At 40.5% G+C, this 12,695-nt stretch overlaps 3 protein-coding genes across 6 annotated transcripts in view; all 3 read left to right on the plus strand.

Moving 5' to 3' along the window:
- Positions 1 to 79: 79 nt before the first annotated feature.
- Positions 80 to 468, plus strand: LOC6584762. Its single transcript, XM_002010368.4, has one exon. The coding sequence runs from the start codon at positions 171 to 173 to the stop codon at positions 381 to 383; it is 213 nt and encodes a 70-aa protein (XP_002010404.1). The 5' UTR covers positions 80 to 170; the 3' UTR covers positions 384 to 468.
- Positions 469 to 3,325: 2,857 nt separating this feature from the next.
- Positions 3,326 to 5,316, plus strand: LOC6584763 (chorion class B protein M3A5). Of its 2 annotated transcripts, none has more exons than XM_002010369.4 (3): positions 3,326 to 3,624; positions 4,671 to 4,794; positions 4,859 to 5,316. In XM_002010369.4, the coding sequence occupies exons 2-3, from the start codon at positions 4,783 to 4,785 to the stop codon at positions 5,186 to 5,188; spliced, it is 342 nt and encodes a 113-aa protein (XP_002010405.2). In that variant the 5' UTR covers positions 3,326 to 3,624; positions 4,671 to 4,782; the 3' UTR covers positions 5,189 to 5,316. The 2 variants fall into 2 exon arrangements, with proteins under 2 accessions (XP_002010405.2, XP_043862943.1); XM_044007008.1 differs by having other exon boundaries at positions 3,326 to 3,562.
- Positions 5,317 to 5,686: 370 nt separating this feature from the next.
- Positions 5,687 to 12,695, plus strand: part of LOC6584764 (histone deacetylase 4) — a 28,276-nt gene continuing 21,267 nt past the window's right edge. For all 3 annotated transcript variants that reach the window (XM_032732494.2, XM_015161610.3, XM_015161609.3), the window contains exons 1-2: positions 5,687 to 6,480; positions 9,704 to 9,748. In XM_032732494.2, the coding sequence (XP_032588385.2) occupies positions 9,715 to 9,748 (34 nt within the window). In that variant the 5' untranslated portion in view covers positions 5,687 to 6,480; positions 9,704 to 9,714. The remainder of the gene's footprint in view (positions 6,481 to 9,703; positions 9,749 to 12,695) is intronic.

Below are 12,695 nucleotides of genomic sequence, written 5' to 3' on the forward strand. Positions count from 1 at the left end.
CATTACGTGGGCAGGCAAGCACGAACAATCGATATACCCAAGGAAATAATGTTTACGCACTCTCACACACACACTCTCATCTGAATTCGATGTTTTTATTTTGTACATCGCTAACAGGCAAAGTGTTGCTCGATTTCTTGATCCCAATAAGAGTGCGGTAACAAATAACAATGCAAAAGAAGCCGCTAAAGGCAAACACATTGCTGGACAAATTGCACCGTGGCGCTGTCTACGCCTGCATCGGAGTTACCTTATATGGCACCTATCTGATTGGCATGCGCTATTACCACTACTACACTGTGATACGGCCAGAGAAGCAGCAAGCGGAGCTGAAGCTCCTCGATGAGGGCGCCCATGACAAGGCCAAGGAGCTTAAATACTAAAAACGCATGTCCCCCACACAGTCACATGTGCATCGTTTTTCTTATTTGTAATGTTTGTTAAGCGTAATAAATAGTTTCGAGATGATTTGTGCATTGTGTGGTTCTTGTGCTGCTTCTTGTTGTGTAATATCCAACCAGGTGGGCTCCATCAATTGCGAGACCTTGACGTAGTTGCCGTTGCAAACAATGCGCCCATAAATCAGCCGGAACAGTATTGGAGACCAACGTCATGCCCAGATTGTGGCAAGAGCAATATTAAAAATCCGTTGGGGCAATCGTCGAATGTTGTCATCGGTGCTGTGATTGGCATCGTGACCAGCCGCTGAGGCACAGCTGTCGTAGCCGCTAGAGACGGCCGCGTGTCGCAATCACGACTGCGTGACAGCGTGACGCGATCTATATCGCCAGGCACGCACGACTCACTTAAATGACTCCAATCACAATGAAAATTCATACATTCACAGAAACGCTATCCTTTTAAAAATACAACAATTTAAATCTACGTTTACAGTTGGTTTCCTTTAATATTATTGCATTACAACTTGTATAGTTCGTTTTAGAAATAGCTAAAATTGATAGAAAGATAAGAATTCAAGTTTTTCAAGCTTTCAAAGAATTTTTAAATTCAGTTAGGCTCTTAAAAATGACTTAATAAATAAAATAAATAAAATAAATAAATAATAAAAAAAATTATAAATAAAGCTCTTTAAAGTAGTAGGTAAAGTAGTAGTAGTAGTAGTAGTAGTAGTAGGGGTCAAAATAATTTATATATATATAATTATATATTTACAACTTTGGCCAACATATGTATTTAGCTCGTGTCACGCACTCAAAATTCGTGACACGCGGCCAATTGTAAGCCAACTTCCACTTATAGAGTCGCGTGCATTAACCTTACCGTGTGGCAATCCGATATGCAGTTGATTAATATTAACTTGAGGCAAAATCAAAATTAAAATGAGAAGAAGAAGAAAATGTAGTGAAACAAACATGAACAAGCCGTAGACAATGATGCTGCCCCACCCACTTTGGAGCCGCTTGTGAAAAACGTTGCCAATTGCCAGTTCGCTCGTTTTGTCTGCGCTTCATTCAACAATGTTGCAGTTGCAGTTGTTGTTGTTGTTGTTGTTGTTGTTGTTGTTGTTGTTGTTGCATTAGTCTCATTCACAGTTTGATCAGACAAAAGCAATTACTATGCAGCAGTTACCTCGTTCACCTCACCCACCCACCCCCGCCACATCCGGTCAAGGTCATCCATCCTTCATTGTCTCTTCGCATTTGATTAGCTTCCTCTGGGCTCTCTAACCTCCACACTCTACACTCTGCCCTCTGTCCACTGCTCTCTAGCCTCTGGCTAGACATTAGAGAAGAAATCGTGCAGCTCGGATTATTTCGATAAGAATTCAAATTTGTTACTTATTTTGCTTTCTTAAAAATGAAAGAGTATATTGGCTTTATGCAATGCTTGTCTAGTTTTAAGTTCTATACGATATGCCCACCGAAGGCGTGGCAAATAGGGAGCTCCATAATATTATAGAAAATATAATGCCGGATCTGTTGAAGGTTATTTTTTGTATATATGGAATATATACATATATTTCAGATTAGCTTAAATAAATCCCTTTAAATTTCAATTTAATCCCTTTGGATATACATACATACATATGTACATATATGTAAATGTACATCTGTATATCAATGTCTTATGAAAGTATGTTGGCTTTCAAGTTGACGTGAAACCTATTATGAAATTAGAGACATAAGTTAGTTTTGATATAGGAGACAAAAAGTTTTAGATTTATATCGGAAAAAAAATATTTGGTCTTCGTTTTAGTATGATTTCATACATATTAAAATAATATTGTTTTTATTGTTTATATGAAATATATACATAAGTATAGTCATTGATATACATACATATGTATATACCTAAAATTGCAAAATATGTGACATTTGGGTCTATTTCAAAATATTAAAATGAAACCACAATGATTTAAAAAAAGTCAAGTTTGATAGCTCAAAGTCCTAAAAAAGTTTTTAAGTATTGAAAAAATAGTTCTTAGTCGCCGAGAAAACTTTGTTAAATTTACTCATCGTTTGCCATAGGGACACCTAGCTTCACCTCGCTCTCATTCATTCCAAGCTTTCTCTCTCTCCCTCTTATTCGTTCATTCTTCCTGCACTCTTTGATCTAGAATGATTCTAAGAATAGCATCACTTGAAAGTTTCAACTAGCATTATTAAAGGAGCTCAACTGTGACCGAAGATTGGGCATGACGGATCTTTCAGTTTCAGGCTCGACTCCAGATTAAAATTCGTATTGGTTACCAACTGCGATCCTCCGATTCGAAGCACTCTATAAGCCCCACGCTTCTAGGGTATCTGAGATAGATTTTGAGCACAATTCGAAAAGATTTCGCTGAATGATGAATATCTGTTGTAGAACGCTTTCAAGGTATCTGTAGATCGTGAAAGGTTTATTAACTGTTTTGCTTCTTGCTGCTGACTTAATTAGACAAGCAAAGGCAAGCGAACATTGCAAACAACAACAACAAGCAGCAACAAAAGCGTGCTTGCAATTGTTGTTAACAATTGCCGGCGCGACTGCCGTTTTCCCACGGGGTCTCTGGCATTTGACTTGCCACGCCCACTTCTGCCAGTCAGTTGTAATCTATATGGCTCGGTTTGTCAACATGTTGCACGTCGCATGTTGCATGTTGCGTGTTGCGTGTTGCATGTTGCAGCAGCGACCCGCGTATCGCATTGCAAGTGAAAGCGACACCCGATCGCATTTAGCGGGTATTAACTGTGTCAACAACTCCCACTTTACGCGACCGGCTTCCGTCTTGGCTATTGCCTCACAAACATATTTCACTTCATGCAATCTCCGATGCGCGTTCTAAGTGGGCGGGGCGGACAGGGGGCGGCTGGCAGGGTGGGTCGAGCAGTGGGGGTTGAGCGACTAGTGGAAACGTTAGTTGCAACGCCCACTTGAGCCAAGCGCTGAGGATTGCGACTGTAGCTATGGCTGACCTTTTTGGGCCCGGCTAACGATGAGGTACAGTGAGCACACGCTTAGGCGAACCGGCTACAGAATGAATGAATGCCTGAGAAGCGTTTGCCCACATCTCAGTATGGCTAGGGAAAACGTTTCCGAGCCGAATGGAATCAAACTACGGGTACAGTGTGCACACACTTTAGCGAACAATCTGCAAAATAAGTTTCTAAAAGCTTTAAATAGGTACTCTAATATCTGCTCTATTTATATATGTTGTAAGGTTTTCGTATCGTACCGATGTTGGAATACGGTGAACACACGCTTGAACGAACCGGCTGCCAAAATAAGCATAGTTCTGTTCACTTCAATTTCATTTGTATGCATTTATAAAAGAAAGTTCTAAGTATAGTTTTGGAGCGACACGAAGCGACAATACAGTAAGCACTCGCTTCGGCGAACTAGCTAAAAATGTGTTTAAATATTTAGAAGTTATTTTTTATTAAACGAGACAAGTATTTAAAGCAACTCCTAAGAATGTTTCCGAGTTGAGCTATTAGTACAGTGGTCACACGCTACAAAAGTCTCTTTGCTAGTTCAAGTTTCCTTTGTATTTATCAAAGTTTTTTAATATTTTTATACAGTGAGCACTTACTGGCATGAGCAGACAGTAAGGTTCACTGTATACAGAGCTAAAATATAGCCGTACTTTAATTGATGATGTAAATGAAACATTAGATAGATATGTGTGGGAAAAATACATGAACTTCTACATGAGCCAAACTATACTGAATCGAATCAAGACTCCAGATCAATGCAATTGAAATACTGCAAAAAAAAAAAAAAAAAAAAAAAAAGTCGAATAGACTGACTATAGCTAGTATTATTATTATTTATCCAATCATTTAATTTAAAAGAAAGCTGAATAATTGCGAAATTTTTTAAAGCATTCAAATCAATCAATTTTGAAGTGTAGGCAAATCAGTTCGAGGGATTGTAGAGCTCGAACCAATTCATGCAGGCAACAGCCGAAATCCTAATCAAAGCTTGGCAATGGGCATAACTGATACAGGTAGTAAGTTCGCTTGTGGAGTTATTACTGTAGAGCCGAGCAGCGACGTCGCTGCAGTCGCAGCAGCAGCAGAGGCTGTCAAGCATTCAATACGACATCAAATGCAACAATCGCTGCAGCTAGAGCTTGTTGTTATTGTATTTTTTTTGTTTTCTCTATTTTGTACTTTATTGTTATTATTTTATCTCTTCTTTTTTATTTGCATAATTGCAAACTGTAGCAAGCAACTATAAATACGCTGCGCCAACTGGCAACCATCAACAAATCAGCTCAGCCGCTGCAGCCATCGCATCCTTAACAAAAAGAGCCGCACTTAAGTACAAATCCTCATCATGAAATTCCTGGTAAGCAGGTGCAGGAGTCACCAGCAGAAGCTGAGCAGGACTAATTGGCAATAACATTTTACAGTGTGTCTTCGTTGTGTTGGCCGTGTGCCTGACGGGCTGCCTGGCGGCCATTGTTGAGCCCGCAGCAGCAGCAGCTGGAGCAGTGCCTGACGCTGAGCTGGAGTCGACGCTGGGCGAAAAGAAGACGGAGAAGCGCGGCATCTACGGCTTTGGCTATGGTCATTATGGCCATGGCTATGGCGGCTATGGACTGGGACATGGACATTATGGCGGCTATGGTCTTGCCACGCCCTACTATGGCGGCTACGAGTACGTGCATCACGCTGCGCCCTACTACGGCGGCCATCATGGCTATTATCCTTATCATCATGGTCATTATGGTTACTATTGAGCTTAACTGGGACCTATGATATCACATTATATACTCAAACACTCATCGCTACACAATCATATATAAATAATTTTTTTTTTTTTTCATTTTTCTTCATGCGCTTCGAATAAATATCCTTACAAAATGCAGTTGTGTTAAGTTTCAAATTTGAATTGCGGCGCGCGTGTGCGCGAGTGATTTATGCCAAATACAACTCTGCGTGCAGTGCTTAAAAGCACTGCAGATATAGCAGCAGCAGAAAGAGCACAATTGGCGCTCACCGTTAGCCGATAGCTTGCTATCGATTGGTATCGATGGCATGGGCTCTCACATTTTTGTTGTTCATTTTTACGCTCTTCTTTGTCGGAGACGGTCGTTACTATCCGCTTTTGTTTCGGCAGGCAAAAAGAGCTCAACAAATATATTGACACACAATTTGAATTTGAGCTAGAAAAGGAGTCCGTTCGAGCTAAAAAAAAAAAAAAAAAAAAAACGGCGTGAACAGCTGTTGTTGCACTAGTGTTGGGTAATTTTTTGTTGTCAAATTTTTTTTGTTTTTTTTTTATGTTTTACCCCACGAATTACGCGTGCAGTAAAGTGTCAGCAGTATCAACAACAGCAGCAACAAAACAACAACAAATGTCGCAGTGGTGAAAAGCAAGTGCGAAAAATATAACTAAAAGCTGATCAAATTGTGGGCGAAACAACAACAAAACGAAGAGAGCAAAAAATTAAAATAAAAAAATAAGCAGCAGATGTACATACATACCATGTACGTTTGTACATTTCAGTAGTGTTAGTACTAAATACTAGTACCAAATAAAAGAAATAAATGCGAATCTGTTTGTGAATATGTGAAGTGACAAAAATGAAATAAAGTAAAAAAACACACGCACTCATACACGCATATAAAAAGTCGTGAATTCGTCGTTGTCGCTGCTCTGGTGTTTGTGTGCGCACATCCACATACATGCGCACACACGCATACATTTTGTGCATATGTGTGCTCCTCTAGTGGCGAGCGTGCGAGCGAGAAAGAGAGTGTGGAAGAGCGAGCAGTCGTTGTCTTTAGTTTCTGTGTTGCTTTTACATTTTTTTTGCCAGAGTATTTATTTATTTTTTTTTTTTTAATAATAATTTTCGCATTGTGAAAAGTTTTTTTTTGCTTCGTACATCGCAAGTTTTGGAAAAGCGTGTGTGCGTGTGCGTCGCCGCGCGCGTTGGCAGCAGCGCAACAACAAGAATAACAGCAAAAAATAAAATCAACAACATTTATAGGCCCGAGTCGGAGCAGTTCGCGCCACTTTGAAGAGGTATGTATGCATGTATGTAAGCATGCGTGTGTGTGTGTGTGTTTGCTTTTGTCCAATTCAAAAAATTCTTATTAGATCAGAGGCATGCGTTTATGTGTGTGTGAGTGCGTTGAGCAGCCGTCGTTTCTCAGGTTCAGCATGACGACGACTTCTTTTTCGTCTTGTTTTCTTTTCCTTCTGCTACTCACACTCATTTCGCCGTTATTTATGTAACAAGTGTGTGCGTGCTAAATGAAGTGCTGTTGCTGCTGGCGCTGCTTCTGCCACCACCAGCGTTGTTCCTCTGGTTGTTGCTCTGTATGTATTTGGCGATTTTCGCCTCGCGCTATTTGTTGTTGTAAAGTTTGTAATGAAGCTGACAGCACTGCTACTACTACTACTGCTGCTGCTGCCTCTGCCGCAGCCGCTGCCATTGTTAACGCACAAAAAAAGCACCCAACAGCATCGAGCCGCATTCGCTCCAGCAGCTGGAGCAATGCTAAGCGCATTGAACTGGTTAGGTTCGCTTTGTTATTTTGGTTATCAACACTGGCAATGGCGGCAGCGCATATCTGGCAGCGCATCGTTTAAGCTTTGGTCGACGTCAACATGTGGTGTCGGCAGCATTTCTTCAATTGACATCTGTATGTAAGTTTTTGCTGTAAATTAACAGCTAACATAGCAGCAACAACAACAACATTAGCATTTAGAGCGATTGGCTTTGTGTTTGTGTGACGCGCATTTTGGGTCTGCTCTAAGAGGCTGCGTTAACGATGACGCCGACGCTGCCGCTGACGTCGACGTCACTTCTTTTGTACATTGGCTTTCAGCTACAACATGAATTGAAGTGAAGAGCGCAAAAGTCATTTGGTTTCTTTTTACTTGTCATTTCATTACGCACTGCGTTGACGCTGCCGCTTGTTGCGCTTTTGTTTTTGTTTTTGGTTTTGTTCTGCTGCCTGTTAGCGCGTTCCCCACAGCGAGAAAGAGAAGGCAAGCGAGAGCGAAATGCGTGTAATTTGCTCTAATTGGAATGCGAATTGTTTTGTGATGCCACACGCCAAAAAAATTTGAGTGTGCACCAAATGTTTATGCAAACCAGAAATGTAAAATGCAAAAGCCATTTACACACAAACACATGCAAGTATACATGTACATACATATATATGAATAAATGCATATATGTACATATATGCATTCTTTGTGTGTGTGCGTGCTTGTTTTTGCTGCGAGACTTCGGCGAATTCTTCTACGTTCTACATTTAACAGAAAGAGAGTGAGTGAGAGAGAGCGGGAGGGGAGCAATTGGGAGGATGAGAGTTCTGGTATTTAACTGCAGCAGCTGACACACGTGCATATACCCTGTACTATTACATATATTTTGTGTAACGATCTAATTTAAGTATACCCTTAAATATAAATATGAAACCAATTTAAAACAATTTCAAGCCGTAATTGTTAGATATGTATATGTATCTATAAGGCTACAAATATATATGTATTGTTATTATATATTGTGTATATATCCTCTACAAAAGAAAAGAAGATAAAATAAGTGCAATTTGCTGACTTAAAGTAATCAAAGGGCATCTGCTCGTCGCTCATACCCAACTGAACGTTTCCTTGAAGCAAGCATAAAGTGCAATTCAGTTCAGTTGTTTTTTTTGTTGTTGGTGCACTTGGCTGATTTAATTGCATTTATATTGATTAATACATTTGACATTTGATTGATTCTATTTATATTGCTTTTCTAACATTGAATATATTAATTGCATTTAATTAACAGCCTTTTACCGTTCGTTCGTTCAGTGGAGGCGAAAGACGAATCGAAGAAATGACAAATTCCAATTGGATTGGTTAACATTTCTCATTTGGGACTGTCATTTTGGGGCGTCCGTTGTTTTTATTGTTGATTATTTGTGTATTGTATACCCATACAAACATACATACATACATATGTAAATACACACATACAGATACTAATGCAAGTATATTTTTGTGTTTATTCTTTATATACTTTATTCACTTGCTGTTTTCGTCTTCTGTTTGTTTTTGTAATTAGTGAGCGGAAATTGTGCGCGTGTGTGTGTGTGCATGTGTGTAGGGTGTGTGTGTGTGTGTGTGTGGCGCAGGAGTTAAACTGGACTCTCCGATTGGATTTTCAAATTGTTTGCATTTGTGAAGGTCAGTGGGACAAGCGTCTAACTGTACCTGCTGCGCGTTACACCTTGCACCTGTTCTCAACTAATGCACCTGTGACCCAATTCGACTAGTTCCACCTGCTGCAAATACCCCCACTCCGGCGTCACACAATTCATTATTTCACTTGCGCTGGCGATTTGCATGATTTTCAACATTTCCAATTCACAGCTGGAAGCGTGGTGAATTGAGGTGTGTTTTGGTGGGCTGCATATGTGCTGGGACTCTGTGTGTGTGTGGGAAGGGGGTGGAAAACATTCAGCTAGCATTCAAAATTAGCAAGAGATATCGACAACACAATACGTATATAAATATATAAAAAGAAGAAGAAGAAAGCAAAAATGAACGATTATCAATTCAGAAAATTTTCCGAAATCTGAGCCAAGTGCAAAGAAGAAGCAGAGTAACGAAAGACGAAGCAGCAGGCGAAGCAGACTAACGGACTATCATTAATGCGCGCTCGCTCTCCCTCGCTCTCGCCCTGATCGCTGAGGTTTGCTTATCAGAATGTGACGTCTGCTATTCTCATTCGCCTGCCTCTTCCACTTATTGTTGTTGTCCATTGTTGTGGCTGCGCTAATCTGTCTCGCACTGTGGAGCGTTTGTGTGTCTGCAAGCGTATTGATGTATGTATGTATATGTGGCTATATGTTTTTTCAATGAATTTGTAAGCAACTGGAAATAGAGCTGATTTTCCAATTCGTCGTCGGATCATTCACAACTTCTGATTGGCATTGTCGCTGCCCATTTGGGGCTTTTACATTGTGATGGAATTTTCCATTTGTCACAAAAAAAATCGCATGAGCGGCTTGGGAGGATTAAAGCTTATGACTAAATGATTCATTTCGCTTTCGGTATAGTTTTATTATTTTCTAATTGAGTCGCATATACATACATATGTATGTATGGACATACCAAGTGAACCTGTCAGCAAGCAGTACTTTTTTCCAATTGGTCTATTGTCCAACTCCAATTGGGCAGCACCTTATTTGCTGACTAACTGACTAAATAAAAATCTTTTTCCTTTTCTTTTCGTGTCTTACAGGTCCATGCAAAATGTCTAGTCCTGACGATAGAATACCAATACGTGGTAAGTGAAGCCACTATTTCATGGGTGGGTGCTGGGCTAGTTCGGTGGCTCAAATGGGCTATTGTGCGTAATAACAATTGAATACATAACTCAAAATGTACACAGAGCGCGCACGTACAAACAAAAGCTTACAAGCACACAGACACATTCATACGCAGGGTATGGGAGAGCGAGATAGATAGAGAGGGAGGAACATAGAGAGGAAGAGTGTGTGCCTTCCAAAAATAACTGTTAATAGGAATACAAAAGCAAGCAAGCAAGCAGCGCTGCCAGCCCACACAGCAAAGCGCAGCTAGCGCAGCGCCAACTGACTTTGCAGCAGCAGCAACGTGTAGCACGCAATGACAACGGCTAAACAACAAGAACATTGTCCATGGTCGGGTGACAGCAGCAGACGGCGCGACCCAAGACCAGCAAGTGGTTGCGGCTGCGTTGCTGACTGAAAATGTCACTCAAAAGAGAGATTGCGTGTGTGTGAGTGCGAGTGCAAGTGTGAGTGCGACTGTTATGTTAGTGGGTAAGAGAGCAGATACAGTGCTGGGCATGCAATTAGAGTCACTGTTAAATATATATTATGAACTAATGCGACTAATGTCTTTTAAGTTTGGTTTTTTTTTTTTTTTATATTTTATTAAATAAGTTACATATATCATGTAATATAAATAAATATAAATAATTTAAATACAGCAAAAAAAAAAATACTTAACAGTCATTAGTAACAATAGCTCACTTATATCTGCAGTCTCAAATAAAAGTGTCCCTATATGCATCGTTGCTTAGTATAAGTTGTACAAGTATACTAACAATATGGCTAATACAAAGTGATATCAGTTGCATTACAATTTACAGCCATTTCTTAAGAAAGTGTCCCTATACGCATGGCCAGCACAATAAAGTTGCTTCTTTTTTTGTTAGTGCTGACTAGGTAATGTCGCTTTCAGCTTGAGTTGCCGCCACTGTCAATGCCAAGCACGTGCAATACCATGCTCTCGCTCTTCAGCTCCCATCCTCTCTTTATTTCGTTTTATTTTGGAGCGAGCTCTCTTGCCGGCGCTTACTACTGCTGCCTTCAGCCGCTGCTGCTGCTGCCTCTCTGTCTGTTTGTTTGTATGAACAACAATAACAACACGAACAACATTCGTTTATCGATTTTGTGCTATTTATAGCACAACAAAAATTTACTTGCCTTTGAAATGTGTAACGACGACGACGACCCCGGCGCCAGCGTCAACCTTATGGCCCTTGCTTCTTTTTCTTGCTCTTACTTGCACTGCTTCGTTCGCTCTCACTTCTACTGGCATTCGGCCCGTTATTTTGTTTTTACTATTACACTATTACAACAATTGCCACGTGCAATGTCAGACGCGGCCTCATTGACCAATTGAATGTCACACTCTAACGGCATACACCTCTCTCTCTCTCTCTCTCTGTAGAACTGCACTGTTATTTTTGCTCGTAACTGAAGCAGAAATTTGAATTGTCATTTGACGCTGCGCACAGTGGTTGCAAATGCTGTAATAGCTGAATTGCGCTGAAACAGCTTTAATTTCCAAAGCTCATCAATTGAAATAGAAATAAATCAGATTTGTTTAAATTTGTATAATTATTTTGGAGAACCTTGAATGGTCTATCACTGAAATATCACTCTCCTTGTCTCCCTTTTGTGTTGTTTCCTGGAATTGACCGTGTGTGTCTGTTTTCGTGTGTTATTTTTATTGACTTGTGCTTCGAGGTCGTTGCCTATGATAATTGTATATTATTAATGTCTTATACATCTAATGGCCAGGGCGTGGGGGCAGGTCTGTTGACAAGTCATATTCCCAGTCATTTGTTACGCTTACGTTCACGTTTCATTGAGTGGCACGCACCTGCCGTTGCCACTGCCGCTTCCATTCCCCCACTTCGCAGTTCACAGTTCTCAGCTCTCAGTTATTGTAATGGCATTCCAAGAATAACAGCAGCTCTCTCTATCTCGCTCGCTCGCTCGTTCACATGGAATGCCTATGTGTATATCGTTATATAAAATCGTTAGCTTTGTGTATGCCATAATATCCTCATTTGTAATACACAAAAGCCAACAGCAAACAACAACAGCAGCAGCAGAAACAACAACAACCCATTTTCAGCCCAATTCGGCCTTTCCACTGTCAATTCTTACCATTTACCAGCTGCTTCTCCTTTAACAGTTGTTTGTCTACGCTTGAGTGTGTGTATGTGTGTGTGTGTAATCATTTCTAAACTGCTCTGTTGTTGTTGTTGTTGTTTGCTGTTGGTTTTTGGCTTTGCATTTGTCAAGGTGAAACACACACACACACACAGTCACACGGACAAACATTGCGAGAGCGGGAGTGCTGCGCACACACACAAAACGGCCTCTCAGCTAAAACTTCGAAATAAGCCAAAACTGAACGAGCCACGCCCACATATTATATATTGCCCGCCCTAGGGGCCCCGAATTGCTGTTGCCGCAAAGTGTGTCTATTTTTAGACGAGCGCGCTGGAAATTTTTTCCGACACTAACGCACACACACACCCGCACACAAATTCAAGCGTGCATACATATACATCTATGTATGTATGTATGTGTGTCTATGTGCATACACTCGCACGCATACAACTGTCGTCTGCTATCACTCAAAACAAAGTAAGCAACGAAGTGGGTCGGGCTATTATTATTATTATTACAATTTTATTAGTATTGCTGTTTTTTTCTTTTTTGTCGAGCTAAAGCAATTTCGACTTACATGATCTACATATATACATATGTACACACACACACACACACACACACACACACACACACATAAACGCAAGCTTTTGCCTGCACCTGCAGCACGTTGGCTGCGCAGCTAGTGTATTATTGCTTACAAGTGTCACACATAGTTAGAGCACACACACGCACACATACATGCAAATGCACATGCACATGTATGCATACAAGCATCAG

Source organism: Drosophila mojavensis, unplaced genomic scaffold (genome assembly GCF_018153725.1).
Source record: "Drosophila mojavensis isolate 15081-1352.22 unplaced genomic scaffold, ASM1815372v1 contig_136, whole genome shotgun sequence".
Classification (NCBI taxonomy): domain Eukaryota; kingdom Metazoa; phylum Arthropoda; class Insecta; order Diptera; family Drosophilidae; genus Drosophila; species Drosophila mojavensis.